This window comes from Pongo pygmaeus, chromosome 13, assembly GCF_028885625.2.
Source record: "Pongo pygmaeus isolate AG05252 chromosome 13, NHGRI_mPonPyg2-v2.0_pri, whole genome shotgun sequence".
In the NCBI taxonomy this organism is placed as follows: domain Eukaryota; kingdom Metazoa; phylum Chordata; class Mammalia; order Primates; family Hominidae; genus Pongo; species Pongo pygmaeus.
This window is the reverse complement of record NC_072386.2, coordinates 125,592,751-125,608,603: the sequence shown is the minus strand read 5'-3', so window position 1 is coordinate 125,608,603 and position 15,853 is coordinate 125,592,751. Positions and strand designations below refer to the sequence as shown.

The 15,853-nt window shown below is 51.2% G+C and overlaps 1 protein-coding gene across 1 annotated transcript; it reads right to left on the bottom strand.

Annotated features, from left to right (window-relative positions):
• Positions 1-1,991: 1,991 nt before the first annotated feature.
• FCN2 (ficolin 2) lies at positions 1,992-10,582 on the bottom strand. Its single transcript, XM_054500704.2, has 8 exons — positions 10,456-10,582; positions 8,665-8,778; positions 7,948-8,001; positions 6,512-6,544; positions 5,919-6,046; positions 5,388-5,517; positions 4,718-4,852; positions 1,992-4,121 (listed from the first exon to the last, which is right to left on the bottom strand). The coding sequence occupies exons 1-8, from the start codon at positions 10,553-10,555 to the stop codon at positions 3,874-3,876; spliced, it is 942 nt and encodes a 313-aa protein (XP_054356679.2). The 5' UTR covers positions 10,556-10,582; the 3' UTR covers positions 1,992-3,873.
• Positions 10,583-15,853: the final 5,271 nt, after the last annotated feature.

Genomic DNA, 15,853 nt, shown 5'->3' with positions numbered 1-15,853 from the left:
CATGCAGAGCCGCCGTGCAGGATACTGGACTAGAGTTTCATTATTACCAAATCAGTCTACCCGAGCATTCAGGGATCAGAGTTTTTAAGGACAACTGGGTGGGTTGGGGGGTAAGCCAATGAGCCAGAAGTGCTGATTGGTCAGGGTTGGGGGGAAGCCAATGAGCTGGACGTACTGATTGGTCAGAGATGAAATCACAGGGAGTCAGAGCTGTCTTCTTGCACTGAGTCAGTTCCTAGGTGGGGGCCACAAGATCAGATGAGCCAGTTTATTGGCCTGGGTGGTGCCAGCTGATCCGTCAAGTGCAGGGTCTGCAAAATATCCCAAGTACTGACTTCAGGAGCAGTTGAGAGAGGGTCAGAATCGTGTAGCCTTCAGCTGCATGACTCCTAAACCATAATTTCTAATCTTGTGGCTAATTTGTTAGTCCTACAAAAGCAGTCTAGTCCTCACACAAGAAGGAGGTTTTGGGAAAGGGCTATTATCATCTTTGTTTTAAACTATAAGCTAAGTTCCTCCCTAAGTTAGTTCAGCCTATGCCTAGGAATGAACAAGCACAGCTTGGAGGTTAGAAGCAAGATGGAGTTGGTTAAGTCAGATCTCTTTCATTGTCTCAGTCATAATTTTACAGTGGTGGTTTCAATGTCAGTTACTCCAGCCAGAGCAAGGCTTCACAGCTTTGGGGAAAATAAGCATCTTTATCCAGACCCCAAGAGAGGGTTCTTGGACCTCTCACAAGAAAGCATTTGGGGCGAGTTCATAAAGTAAAAGCAAGTTTATTAGAGAAGTAAAGAAACAAAAGAATGGCTACTCCATAGGCAGAGAAGCTTTGAGGACTGCTAACTGGCTATTTTTATACTTATTTCTTGATTACATACTAAACAAGCGGTGGATCTTTCATGAGTTTTCTAAGAAAGGGGCAGGGAACTGAGGGTCCCTCCATTTTTTAGACCATACACGGTAAGTTCCGGAAGTTGCCATGGTGTTTGTAAACTGTCGTGGGAGTGTCTTTCAACATGCTAACGCATTATAATTAGCATATAGTGAGCAGTGAGGACGACCAGAAGTCACTTTTGTCACCGTCTTGGTTTTGGTGGGATTTGGCCATCTTCTTTACCGCATCCTGACCTGTATTTTGTGATACCCGTCCTGCCAACCTCCTATGACTAAGAATGCCTAACCTCCTGGGACTGCAGCACAGCAGGTCTCAGCCTCATTTCACCCAGCCCCTATTCAAGATGGAGTCTGGCTTGAATGCCTCTGTCACCCCCAGCCTAGCCACAGAAACCACAGTTATAGTTAAGAATCTAGGGTCTAGTGGGCACAAGCCCCCTGCCAGCTGCTGCCCCTTCTTCCAGCTCTCCTGACAGCAGAGGCCTGAGACCTCTGAAGAGCAGGAAGGGAAGCAGCGGTCCCCAGCAGAGGGACAGGGACAGCCCAGCCCTGGGGACACTCTTGGCCTTGGCCCAGGCTCCAACCTGGCTCAGCCCCCTGCTCTGGAAGGAGCCAGACGCCCTGAGGCAGCACTGGTGGCCTGAAGAGCCAAGTCTTTCAGGGGATGGGAGAAGCAGGCACCTGCAGCTCCCAGGTGCCCACCCAGTACCAGCTGCTCCTACAGAGCCCTTCCGATGCCTGCCTCAGTTACACCTCCCGGAGGCCCCGCAGGTGCAAACACACACACGTATGCACATACGATGCACATGTCATGCAAATACATTTATGTTATACTAGGTTAATTACACAAGCCTCCATGACCTCCCTGTGCTGTGTTAATTATGCAAGCCTCCTGACATACTGACTGCACTTTTATAAGTACTTTTTCTTATTCCAACAAACCCCCCCAAAGCTTAAGAGTATTTATAAAGTATAGCAAAGCTATATTAAATATTTAGAAAAAGTTACTTTTTAGCTCATTTCTCAGTTAAGAAAATTTAAAAAAACAATATTTTAAAAAATCTTTGGCTTGTCAGGCTAAAAATATTTCTATATTAAATAGCTTTATTTTTGCCTTCCAGAATAATGCCATCATACATTCCAGGGAGGACCCCATTTCTAGAACTCAAGGGTCAAGATTTGGGAGAAATTCCCAGTTCCTCCGTTTACAGCTGTGTGAGGTGTGTGTTTTCTTCATTTAAGTCTCCTGTTGGAGATTGAAATGCCCAGAATGGGGGGTGAATGGCGCTGAGGGGAGTTCTGACACCAGGCCTCATCCTGGCTGTGGCCCGGGTTGTGTGGCTGAGCTCTTTGCTGCCCTAGAAGACTGCCTGGCAGTGAATGGCTGAAGTGTGAGGCCACAGTGCATGTAAAGTCAGCACCTGTCAGTGATTTGTCATCCTGTCTAAAAGCTAGGGACCCAGGTCTATGAGAAAAGAGATGTCTGGGTGTAATTTCCTGGGGCAGCACCCCGTCATTTAGTTATAAACCCTCAGGTTTGACAGCTTGCTAGTTTCTGTCCTGAGGACGGGTCAGCCCCCTGGGTGGGTGGTGTGGCCCCCTCCTGCGGGCCCAGGAAGGAAGAAAGGGCCGGGCCCAGGAAGGAAGGAAAGGCCACGCCCAGGGCCATCCCTGCTTCCTCCTGTCCTGGCTCATCCTAGGCCTCGGACCCAGAGTGAGGAGGGAAGGCGGAGATGGCTGTGTCCTGATCTTCATGACGCACCCCCTCCAGGAACTCAGAGGAAACAGTGCACTCTCCCCCGAGAAGTCCCAGACACACAGCCCTCTCCATGACTTGTGTGGGACTTAGACCAGCTAAGACCCAGGACGGACCCTTGTAGGGGAAGGAGGGGGCCCGCATGAAAAAGCTCAGGGAGGGATCACGGCCTCCTTGGACCCTTCTGGATCCTCTCTGAGTAGAGGGTATAGGACAAGGGCAGGGCTGTTATGAGAGTGATCAGGGACCCAAACAGCCGTACAAGGGTCAGCACTGGCCGATGCTGGGGTGCGGAGCCTCTAAAAGCCTTGTCAGGCTGAGCTGGCCGGGGACCAGGGACAGGGGACGGGACCTCAGGAGGACCGGGAGATGGTGGGAGGAGAGGGCCAGGTGCCATCCTCAGCAGACACAAGCTCCCGCGCTAATACACTTTGCCCTCTTGCAGGCAGCTTGCCTGAGAGAAGCGGGTGGAAGGGGCTTTGGCTTTCTGATTCAATCTGCACTGGGCTTGGCTGCAGGGCAGCTTTGGGATGGACACTCGTGGCCAAAAGGAGGGTTCTTCCCTCCCCAGGAGTGCTCGGGTCCCTCGCACCTGCCTCATGTAACCACTCTCTCCGTTTTGATGAGGGAGTCACAGGCACACTGCCACTCTTGCTTCGGCTTGTGAGGAAGTAGTGAGCAGACCCCACGAATACCCAGGACAGCAGGTGGCAGGAAGCCTGGGTGACGGGGGTGAGGGGGCAGAGCTGCGGCTAGGAGACTGGGGGCCTTGGACAGGCAACGGCATCTCTGAGTGGAGGAGAAACTTCCTCTCCCATGCGCCTTCTCACTTCCCTGCCATCCAGCTCACAGAGAAGCCCAGATGGTCAAGCCCCAGGAAGGCGTTTAGCCTGCCCAGGGACTTGAACAGGGCTGCAATCTGAGCCCATCACAGCATCAAAGTCTTGTATTTGTTCTTAAGGAAGGTTCCTGCTGGCATGGTCAGAAACACATTCTTACTCATTGTCAAGGAAAGACAGAGGTTTGAGGTGAGTTAATGTCACAAATCTGGAAGGGTTGATTGTGAAAACAGAGCTGGATTTGAACCTCTTCTGCACAGCAAGACAAACCCAATTTAGAATCACGACATGTGTTTCTTTTACAAACCGTAGGGCCAAGCTCCCAACCCTACCCGCCCCCGCCAACTATGTGTGGAGGCGTCCTGACCCTGAGGCTGGCCTGGGCTAGGCAGGTCGCACCTTCATCTCTGACACCTTGTAGCTATAATTGTATCCTTTCCCCGACTTCCAGTTGATGCCATTTGCAAAGCTGCCATGAGTCCCCCTGAGGTAGCGACCATTCAGGTTTGACACATGGCAGTTTTTGTACCACCAAGCTCCCTGATACATCACAGCACAATTTCCAGTGTTACGGTCATTGTCCTGGTCTTTGGTGGAGAAGGACTGGTTGTTGTGGGACGTCAGGGAATCACCTGTGCAGGAGGAAATATGAGCATTGTTACAGGCAGTAACATCATTACAGGCAGTATAAGTCTTTATACCTGAGGCCTGGCCTGGTGTGTCCTCCATGTATGGTTAGGCAGGTTGTGCACTGCACAATCCAAGAAGTGCAATCCATGACTCCAGCGAATACTGCCCTGCTGTTGGCAGTGGTCTTGGCAAATTGTCTTTAGATCTAGCCGTGCCGCCTAATGTATACTACGTTTATTTCACAGAAGAACAGGAGGCAGGGGTCAAGATCATCATTCTCTACTCTGGATTCCACCATGGCAGACCCCTTCCAGCCACGCCCCACAGAGATATCAGCTACTGTCACTGTGCATAGGTCCCTGCTGTGCAGAGACTTCCTTCCTACCAGATGTCCTTGCTGGGGTTTCTGCAGTCATACACTGATGTGTCCCACGACCCCCATGCTACACAGAGCACAGATGTTAGTGTCTGCATGTAGAGATGAACGAATTGGCTCAGAGAGGTGAGGCCTCTTCCACAAGGCTGCCAGGACACTGAGCACGCTCTCTCCACTTCCCAAACCCCCCTCAGAAGCCACACAGCCCAAGCAGACACTCACCCGCACTGCCCTCCAGAAAGGCCCCCAGGACCAGACTGTACTTCTCCGCCTCGTCAGCCACCTTGAATGATCTGTACTTAGCAAACTGGTGGTTGTCCTCAAAGTCCACCAGGTCTACACGGAGCTCGCTGGTTCCTGTTAGAGAAAGGTTTCAGGGTCCCAGCAGAAGGGCCCTCTACCTTTAGACATGGGAGCTGGGGATCTGGGGCAGGGCCTGGAAGGAGGTCTGGACTCCATGGAGGCAGAGGGCAGAGAGCACCGCAGCATCCCCGGGGCCTGTGTAGCTCTGACCTGGCAGGGTGTGCTGAGCAACAGGGCAAGACTCTTGACTCCCAAATCCTAGCGGATTAGAGGTAGAGTTGGGGTTGGGCCCAAAATCCACTATAGGGCCACTCTGTCCCTCCTTCCCACTCTCAGGACCTGGAGATGCCAGTGGGGCCAAGACCTGAAGAGGCCTTCAGCCCAGAGCTCTAACCCTCTCCCGTCCCGATGCTGTCAGAGCCTGTGGCAGGGGACGCAGCCCTCGGAGGTCCCAGTGCCACCCTGAGTGTGCTCAGGGCCCAATCCCCTGTGGGCCAAGAGGCTCTTGTGTTCCAGGCAGCCCAGGCCCAAGGGGCAGGGGCACCCCCATTCAGGGCCCCTGACCCCCAAGCCCCAGCAGTGGCCCTACCCCGGGCTGTCAGGGTGTGGATGTTGTCATTCCCCAGCCAGAACTCCCCCAGCCGACTGCCGAAGCCCTGCTTGTACGTGGCCCAGTCCCGGTAGAAGTCCACGGAGCCATCCACCCTCCGCTGGAAAACCTGTGGAGGAGGCAGGGGACAGGAGCCAGGGGGCCAGGCCGACGTCCCACAGCACGGGGGACCCGCCCTCCAGAGAAGCAGCATTTGTAGTTGGCAGAGCATCACAGGCTGGGGTCACCAGCACGCCCATCTGTTTTCCGCACAGACTCCACAGGATGAAGGAGGAAATGGGGGCTCAGAGAGGGGAGGCAACAAGCCCCAAGCCACACAGCAGGAGAGCACCCGGCCTCTCCCAGCCTCCCCCAACGGCCTGGACTTCTACCCACCGGTCACCTCCCCCATCATCTCTGACTGTCCCCGACCAGGGGAATAGAGAATTCCAGAGTGTGTTCTCCTGCCAGGTGTGCAGCATGGCCTCTGGGACTCCCAGGCTGACCACCTCTGCCCAGCCCCACACTCACAGTCCAGCCCCCTCCGTCCGTGTCCATGTCACAGAGCACCGTCAGGGGCTGGCAGTCGGGCAGGTAGATGGTGTGCCAGCCGCTCAGGAAGTGCCCTCGGTCTAGCAGGTCCTTGCAGGTGCGTGGGCCTGGGAAGGGAACCCGGGGAATGGCTGCAGGACAGGAGCCCTGGGCAGGGCAGGGGCAGCGGGAGGGAGGCCCCGGAGGGAGGAGCAGGGCCATAGGCGTCTGTGTGAACAGAGCAGGACTCTGAGGCCTGGACAGGGCACGGCCCCCAGGGCCACGCAGCTGTGATGGCCACAGCCAGTCGACCCGACCCTCCCACCTCCCAGTGTCAGCCCCACCTTCAGCTCCTGGGCACCCGGCCTTCTGGGGTAGATTAGAAGGTAGAAGAAAATTGCCATGGAGTGTATGTAAGTTGTCTGGACAATATTTGTCACTTCCTTGAATAATTAGGGGACAAGGAAACGGGCAAGCAACATTTTTTTCTGTTCATATTTGTCACTTCATTCTGGCAATGGCATCATATAACCCTGGACTTCCAGCCAAGGGCAGCCACAAGCTGTGGGAGGAGTGTGGGGGTGGTCAGTCACCTGTCAGGCATGGCTGGGGCTCCCCAGGTGCTCCTGTTCATGGACGAGAGAGGACACACATGTCACAGTTTGGAAATCAGAGCCCTTCAGCCACCACTGGTCCGCGGACACCGTGTAGAAAGTGGAGACCATTTTCTGGGCCTCCCCAGGAGGTGATGGTATGGGTCCAGTCAAGGAGTCCCTGACCCTGGTTCTGTTGGCCAAATTTTTCTTTCCCTCGAGGGATGCCTACACTGGCCCCTCCACCACATGCACCCCTTTCAGAGGTTCCTGGGGAAGCAGAGGCCACCATCCCAGAGACTGCTGAGGCCTCCACATGCCAACTAGAGGAAGCCTGGATCTTCAGGGTTCTCCTGAGGCCCCAAGGCCTGCAAACAGCCCATCTTGGTGGACACGGTAATATGATGTGGGGAGTGTTGTTTGGGGTTTGGGCACCAAACCTGCATATTTCATGTTTAGACACAACCCATGACTGAGCCTGGGGTTTGGTGAGTGTAGGGTGGTCTTATTCTGAGTAGGTCTGTGGGTAAAGGTGAGTGAGTAAAGGGAGCTTCAATTTCCTACTGCATATTTCTCCGATTCTTCAAAATATTCCTCAAGAAAATATATCAGAAAATTCTTTGTTTTAAAGCAGAGAATTTCCACTAATTATGTGTTTGGAACTTGTTGGCATGGTTCTCCAAGCCATCCAGGGCTGATCCTGGTTTTCAAGCAGAGTCGGGGGAGGGGACAAGACAGGGCCTCATGCTCAGGGGACAGATGCCAGGACTGAGTGGGGCTTAGAGAGGTGAGCAGACAATCCCACCCCACCGTCTCAAGACCACTTCCACATTAGAGGGACAGGATTTGGCCTCAGGCCCACCCACAGGGCAGATGCTCCTGCATTGAAAACCTTCCCCTATCTGAGAACCTCTTCCCCCATACAGACAGCCCCCCCACTAAGAACCCCTCCCCACACTAAAAGTCCCTCCCCGAATAATCAGAACCTCTCCCCCATCCCAGAATCTCTCCCCCATATTGACAGCTCCTCCCTCCCTGCTGATAACACCTCCCCACAGCCTGCCCACTGGGAACCACTCCCCCAACACACACCCCAAGAACCTCTCCCTACACCACCAAGAACCCCTCCTCAGACATTGAGAACCCTGCCCCCACACTGATTACCCCACTTCCCCAAACTGAGACCCCCTACACACATTGAGAACCAGCTCCCACACTGATAACCCCACTCCCCCAAGCTGAGAACCCACACACACATTGAGAACCCTTCTCGCACACTGAGACCCCTGCCCTGGACTGAGCCCCGAGAGCCCTGCCTGGGCAGGCGTCAGCTCTGGCGAGGACATCGTGGCAGCCCCAGAAGACCCGCCCGCATTCCTCTGCAGCCAGATCTGGAAGGGCCTTGAAGCCGCTCCTCACTCTTGTCCCCTCCTTACCGTTGGACCCAGGTGGTCCTGCCTTCCCAGGAGGTCCAGGGGGGCCGCGTTCTCCTGCAATTTCCAAAGACACTGACTTGAGCAAAACTGCCCAGCCCAGGATCAAAGGGCCCACCCTGGAGCTGGCGGCTGTCATTTCCAATCATGGCCATGACCCTGCTCGTGCTACGATGTGACTGTGGCCCCGTCCTGGCTTGCCCATCCTGCACCAGAAGGTTCTAGACCCAGGATCCAGGCCTCACAGGGCTCTCCTGTTCACTCAGGGGCCGGGAGCTGGAAATCCAGAGACCATGGGTAGAATCTCGGCTCTTTTCCTTCCAAGTGTGAGAACAGAGGGAAATCCCTGGACTCTTTGAGCCTCAGTTTCCTCATCTGAGACAGGTGGAAAAGAGTGTCGTGCCCTCCATGTTGAGGTGGGAAGGTGGAGGGACATAGAGCTTAGAAGTCGTGCCAGCGGCCGAGCAAAGCTGGTATCGGATCAAGGACTACGAGACGGAGCTACAGAAGCATGTCCAATTGTGAGCTCCTGAAATAGCTAAGAAAGACGCTCCCTCCATGTCAGAACCCTGTTGGGCCCTGGGAGTCAGTTCTGTTCCTGGCTCTTGCAGGGGCCTGACCCAGCTCTCGATCTAGGAACCACGGTGGGGGTGTTGCCCAACTCAGCATCTAGTTTCAAAAAGAGCAAGAGCCAGTGCCCCCCGCCATGCCTGCACTTACCTCTCTTTCCATTGGTGCCTGCCTCTCCCTTGGGCCCAGGGGCCCCAGGCAGCCCCGGGCAGCCTCGGAGAATGGTGAGCTTGTCAGAGCCCTCCAGGCCCACCATCTTCACTTCTGCAGAAAAATACAGGTGGCCACTCAGTGTCACCTGGGCCTGAAGACTCCACTGAGCCATAGATACACCACTCAACTGAAAGGCACCTGCCACCTTGGTGACATCAGGACTGGGCAGATGGCTATAGCCACAGCCACCTCCCTAAGCTGGAGGGTCACCTGGAAGGGAGGTTTTCCTGCCCTGGTGGGCACTTGGTCTGTCCTCACCTCTTGGGCACTGGTCAGGCAGAAAGGTGATTTGGGGCAGAACCCTGGCCTTGGAGGCTACCCTGCCCGTAGGCAAACCTTACTTCCTCAGTACTGTGTGTCCTGAAACAAGTCCCTTAACCCCTCTGAGCCTCTGTTCCCTTACCTACCGAGGGGTGCAGGTTCATTTCAGCTCCTACCATTTAGGATAGCATCCTAATCTCGTCTGTTCTCATCTATCATGTCATTGTAATCAATATCGGGTGAGAAGGACACAGGGAGAGAGGCTACCATTGCGACTCCCACGTCTAATCTTGGAGCAGATCTGAGAGGGGATGGGCTCCTGTGGGTCCACCTCGTTCCTCCACAGAGGGAGGCGTCCTTCAAGGACACAGAACAAGCTGGTGCAAAACTAGAGCTGGAATGCAGCTTTGTTGTTTTTAATTAGATAACTCAAATTCAAGTGAGTGTGTTATGAAAATAACGTGTGCTATTATTTGATCATTTAGAAACTCTAGAAGTGTTTAAGGAAGAAAATAATGCCACCCTAACCCCACCACTCCACGAGCCACTACGAGTTTTCAAGCGAATCCCTGCTGTTCCTGGCCTGTATCACACTTCATGCCATGCATTGCTCCTTGAATGTGACGCTAGCCACAGTACACCCCAGAGCTCTGTGTCTCACATGCATTCCAGAAATCCTGACACGAATCTCTGCAAGCATCGAGAGCATCACAAAGTCCTGACCTTCCATCCCAGCCCCAGGTGGACGGAGTCAGGACCTGACTCCAGAACCTGCATTTTCAACCTGCCCTCCCATGCACTGGAGCCCATGGTTTGGCACCCGAGTGTCCCCTTGGGTACCCCGAAGGAGGGCCAGAACTCACAGGGACAATGCCACCCTTATTGTGCCACATCAGGGACACCATGGGAACCGCCATCTCCAGAGCCCAGCAGGTCCTGGATGGAAAGGTCCCACAGTGCGGGGTGCTCATCCCCGCCTGACACCCTGTCTCCCCGGGTGCTCATCCCCACCTGACACCCTGTCTCCCCGGGTGCTCATCCCCGCCTGACACCCTGTCTCCCCGGGTGCTCGTCCCTGCCGGACACCCTGTCTGTCTGTGTTGGCAATCATGGCAGAATATCTGACTGGTGTCTACCCAGCTGGCGCCACAAGCCTCACCTTTCCACACAACACCATGACTACGCTTTTTACACTTAGAGGGGGACATGTGGCCCAGGGAGGCTGGAAACCTGCCTCGGTTTCCATTACGGGAGGGCAAGCAGAGGAAGCTCCGTCTCTGAGATGCCACATCCATTCAGGGCCTCTGCGTTTGTTCGCATAAGATGAGGCGTGCAGAGCTGCTGTCTTGCTAGACAAGGCTCCACACGGCCTGGTGCAAGGCCTGGAAGCCAGGAAGCCACCAGTCACGAAGCTGCCAGCTTTCAGAGATGAGAAGTTTCCAAGAGGAGGCCCTGGAGTGCCCTTACCTGGACAGGTGTCTGCCGCCTGGAGAGCCCAGGCCATGCCCAGGAAAGTAAGCAGCAGGGTGGCAGAGCCCAGGACCCCCACAGCTCTGTCCAGCTCCATCTCTTCTGGTCTTTGCTTCGAAAGGTGCCTGCCCTCTTATAGGGCTAGAGAAGCCAGCCTCCCTCAGACTCCAATTTCTCATCTTCCAAGTGACAGCCGCTTCCTCTCCGCAGGCTTGGTGACGCCAGCAGGAGGTGCGAGATCATCTCCAGGGCTGCTCCCTAACCCCCGCCCCTTGGGGATCCCATGGCGACTGTCATCCCTCCAGGGGGACGGTCTCCTTCCAGGGAACAGGCTAACTTGCTTGTGGCCTTGGGCAAACAGCCCAGGCCCATTCTCCTACCTTTGTTCAGCGGTGAGCAGATGATGCCATGAGCTGATGACAGGGAACACGGAAGGGTTTGCTAAAGATGTTCTGCTTCAAAGAGGTCTCACTCCCTTATCCGAATACCTAGAGTCCTCATGGCCAGAGCTGGTCATGGGCCACTGGTGTGGGCCTTACACAGTAACCCTCACCACATCATGAGCAGACTTGGGACTCTCCTCAGGAGGCTGGAAACTGCCACTATGAGGTCCAGGCAGGCTGCCAGGGTTAAAAGGAGAGGAAAATGCGTGTGTGTCCACTGTTTCCTGGGGCAGTACGTAGAGCACAGTGGCACACAAACAAGAGGGAAAGGAGAGAAGAGTGGGGAGCCTGGGGGACTATGACCCAGGTGCACATCTGAGGGGGAGACCTTGAGTGTGAATGCAGGGGCTTAGCCTGTAGGGAGGATGAGAGTAGGCAAATTTCACTCCTAGGGCCCAGGGAACCCCCTGAGCCCTGAGGCCAGGCATCCCACCTGTAGGATGGCTGTGGACTTACTTCAGTGGTTGTCTTCGCCTTTTGGAGAAGAGCTGGCCCGAAGGCGCACTCTCACCTGGGAGTGAGCCAGGTTACAGACAGATACAGTAGCAGGTGCGGCCCCAGAAGCCATATACCTAAAGCCCCCAGAGACAGAACCAGCACTGCACCTCCCATTACCACCACTGCACCCTGCCAGCTGCGGCCATCGGGATGCCAGGGTGCCTTCTTCCTTGGCAAGATCAAGTAGAAGGATTTTAAACTGTGACCCCAGCCCAGCAAAGCCACACAAGAAACAAAATCCCATCGGATATTCCTTCAATGCCCATGGAGATGTGTGGTCCTGAGACTATGACTGATTAAGACCCCCCTCAGGTTCCATGGTGTTTAGGGCAGACCTCTCAAGACTTAAGGCTATGCCGGATGCAGATGCGGTCCAGGGATGAACCTGGGGAAGACACAGGCTCCATGGAGGTGCAGATATGGAACCTAGAAAGATGGCTTGGGGGCATCTTCCTCAAAGTCCTGAAGTCACCTGCAGAGGAGCCAGGACCCCAGACCTGCCCAGTGAAACCCCAGCAGCCAAAATTCCAAGTCCTTAGGCAGGTTCCTTTACTGCATGCTATTTGTCCTTCTTAATAGAAGCATCTTTCAAGCCTGGATGACTTAAAATTAAGTCTAGAAGGCTTTAAAAGCTCAAAGACATTATATTAATATTTTAGTGTTCAGAAATCTAAAAAATACGCTATTTAAAGTACTTGCAATAATCAAGAGAATTTGGCCTATTGGAGTGGGTGCAGGATAACCTCAACAGAAAATGGCCAATTGAGTCATTGATTTGGCAGAGTGCATTTATGCAGAAACCTTACTGAATTCATATAAACTATTGAATCACTTTATTGGAACTCTGAGTTTATCACATGGTGAATTTAAATGATTACATTTCTAGCAGTTCCTATTCAGAAGGATTTTTTAAAGTTAGACAAGGTACTAAAGGATGAATGTGGTTATATTAAATGTATAAATGCAGTAACAATGTTTGAAGATGTTTAGTTAGCTAAGTTAAGGAATGGACCAAGAATTATTCATAGGTTCCTTATAGGTGGTTATTAAGACAGAATAATAAGGTTTATAAGTCACACTTTAAAAATGAAGGCAGAATGCAGCTTTTAAAGTACAGTATTTTTTTTTTGAGACGGAGTTTCACTCTTGTTGCCTAGGCTGGAGTGTAATGGCGTGATCCCGGCTCACCACAACCTCCGCCTCCCAGGTTCAAGCGATTCTCCTGCCTCAGCCTCCCGAGCAGCTGGGATTACAGGCAGGCACCACCATGCCCGGCTACTTTTTGTATCTTTAGTAGAGACGGGGTTTCTCCATGTTGGTCAGGCTGGTCTCGAACTCCCGACCTCAGGTTATCCACCCACCTCAGCCTCCCTAAGTGTTGGGATTACAAGTGTGAGCCACCGCACCCGGCCCTAAAGTAAGATTTTTAATGAATGGAAATAATTAAATTTGAATTAGTTTTAGAAAACAAAGGAAGACCTGAAAAGTCTTTGGTGAACTCAAAATTGCCCACAAATGATAACACACAAAAACCAAAGCCCTCACAGGCACCAGTGTAAATGTTGGTCAGGGGTGCTTCCAGGGGTCATGTCACTTGTTATGGGCGAGGAGGCTAAGGCTCAGAGAAGAGCAGAAGGTCCCACAAGGCACATGGCCAGTTCATGGCTGAGCCGGCATCTGGCCGTAGCTCCTCGGGTCCCATCCCAGGGCCTTTTCTACCCCCTGTATTAATCAGGGTTCTCTTAGAGGGACAGAACTAATAGGACAGATATATATAAAGGGGAGTTTCTTAAGTATTAACTTACAGGATCACAATAGGCTGTCTGCAAGCTGAGGAGCAAGGAGAGCCAATCTGAGCTTCAAAACTGTAGAACTCGGAGTCTGATGTTTGAAGGCAGGAAGGATCCAGCAGGGGAGAAAGATGTAGGCTGGGAGGCTAGGCCCATTTTGCTTTTTCATGTTTTTCTGCCTGCTTTTTATTCACTGGCAGCTGATGAGATGGTACCCACCAGACTGAGGGTGGGTCTGCCTTCCCCAGTCCACTGACTCAAATGTTCATCTCCTTTGGCAGCATCCTCTCAGAAACACCCAGGATCAATACTTTGCATCCTTCAATCCAATCAAGTTGACACTCAGTATTAACCATCACATCCCCCTTCCAGAAGTTTCCCTCCCACACAAGCTACCTCTGTGCCTGAGCCCAGGTCTCCACCCTCAGGATGCCAGATGTTCTAGGACAGGTGATGCTGTGCACAGGAGACAGACCAGGCAGGCATGGATCCCATCTGCGAGGTCTGTAACGTGACCACCATCTCACAAAGGCCAGGAGGAAAGAAATGGAGAATGTGGCCATGAGACTCTTGTAGCAGACAGCAGTGGCTTCATGTTGCCTGAAGGTAAACCGTGATCATGGAAGAGATTTACTACAAATTCTAATGCGGCCACTAAAATAACAACTTTCTACAGATTCAAGCCATACAAAGGATGTTCTCGGACAACAATGGAATTAATTAGAAATCAAGAAAAGAAAGGTATCTAGAAAATCCTCTCAAATATTTGGATACTAAATAACATTCTTCTAAATAAGATATAGGAAATAGAAGAGGCCAAAGGAGAAATTAGAAAGAATGTTGAATTGAATAAAAACAAAAAGGCAGTAAAATACAGTTTGCATGGTGTTCTTAAAGCACTCCTTGGGAGGCAAATTACAGTGTGAAATGTTCACTAAAAAGGAAGAAAGGTCTCAGGTCAACAGCCTCTGCTTCCGTCTCAAGAAACTAGAAAAACAAGAGTAAATTAAATCCAAAGTAGAAAAAAAGAGAATGAATAATAATGAACCAGTGCAGAAAATCAATACAACCTGAAGCTGATTCTTTGAGAAGGTAAATAAAATTTATAAACCTCTAGTCAGACTGAAGAAAAGAGAAAAAAGAGGGAGAATGCAAAATATCACTATTAGGAAGAGATCAAGGACCTCACTACATATTCTACAGATATTATGAGGAATATAAGGGGATATTAAAACACTTTAGCACCAATATATTCAACAGTAGAAATGAAATGGACAATTTCTTTGAACCACCAAAGTCACTCAAGAAATACATAAGTCGAACAACTGGTGTGGTGGCTCACGCCTGTAATCCCAGCACTTTGGGAGGTTGAGGTGGGTAGATCACCTGAAGTCAGTTCGAGACCAGCCTGGCCAATGTGGCAAAACCCCTTCTCTACTAAAAACACAAAAATTAGCTGGTGTGGTGATAGGCACCTGTAATCTCAGCTTCTCTGGAGGCTGAGGCAGGAGAATTGCTTGAACCCAGGTGGCAGAGGTTGCAGTGAGCCAAGATCGTGCCATTGCACTCCAGCCTGGGTGACAACAGCAAAACTCCATCTCAAAACAAAACAAAACAAAACTATACATATAAAATAAATTGAAATTGTAGTTAAGTCTTTATTTTTATTATAAAGAAGTTTATCAGGATAATGTGGTACTGATGTGAAGGTAGACATATAGACCAATGGAACAGACAAGAGAGCCCATTGAAGAAATAGAGAGTCTACAGAATAGAGAGCCCAGCAAAAAAATCTCCAGGCCCAGACAGTGTCACTGATGAAATCTACCAAACATTTAAGGAAGAATAATAGCAATTCTTCCCACATTCTTTCTGAAAATCAGAAAGTTACAACTACTTCATCATTCATTCTATGAGGCCAGCATTTCCCCAATAGCAAAAGTAGATAAAAATCATTGCAAGAAAAAAATAACAATAGACTGATAGCCCTCATGAACATAGATACCACAATTTTAAGAAAAATTTTAGCAAACTGAAACTATCTATGAAAATAATGTATCATGAGCAAGTGAGGTTTAGCCCAGGAATAGAATGTTTGTTTACCTCTTAAAAATCAATGTAATTCTCTATCTTACCAAATTAAAAATGATATGCTATCATCTCAAAAGAAACAGAAAAAGATTTGAACATTTTCATCCATTCCAGATGAAAAAGGCTCTCCAAAAATGAAGAATAAAAAAGTATTCATTTTCTATCATTGTGTAACAAATTACCACATCTTAGCAGCTTAAAATAACACCTGTTTATTATCTCTTAGTTTTTGTGGGTCAGGAGTCCATGTATTGGGGTCCTCTACTAAGGTCTCAAAAGCAACAATTGAGGTATCAGACAGGGCTATAGTCTCATCTGTGGTTCAACTGGGGAGTGGTCTGTTTTTAAGCTCGTTCAGTTTAGGGGCAGACTGCAAACCCTTGTCATTGTATTAATAGGAATTGAGGGATACATTTTCTTGCTGGTTTTTGGTTGGAAGATGCCCTTTATTCCTAAAGACTACCCACAATTCCTGTCCCATGGGGTTCCCCAAACGGCCACTTCCTTCCTCAAAACCAACAAGGGAGTGAGAGACTGCAGCAAGACCAGCAAGATGGGAGCTACCATTTTATG

Excerpts from the sequence above, each read along its gene's own strand:
- FCN2 (XM_054500704.2), bottom strand. The coding sequence starts at position 10,555 with ATGGAGCTGGACAGAGCTGTGGGGGTCCTGGGCTCTGCCACCCTGCTG. Across the intron at positions 4,853-5,387 it reads CCACACCCTGACAGCCCGGG|GAACCAGCGAGCTCCGTGTA; the intron begins GTAGGGCCACTG and ends TTTCTCTAACAG. Across the intron at positions 4,122-4,717 it reads CTTTCTGGAGGGCAGTGCGG|GTGATTCCCTGACGTCCCAC; the intron begins GTGAGTGTCTGC and ends CCTCCTGCACAG.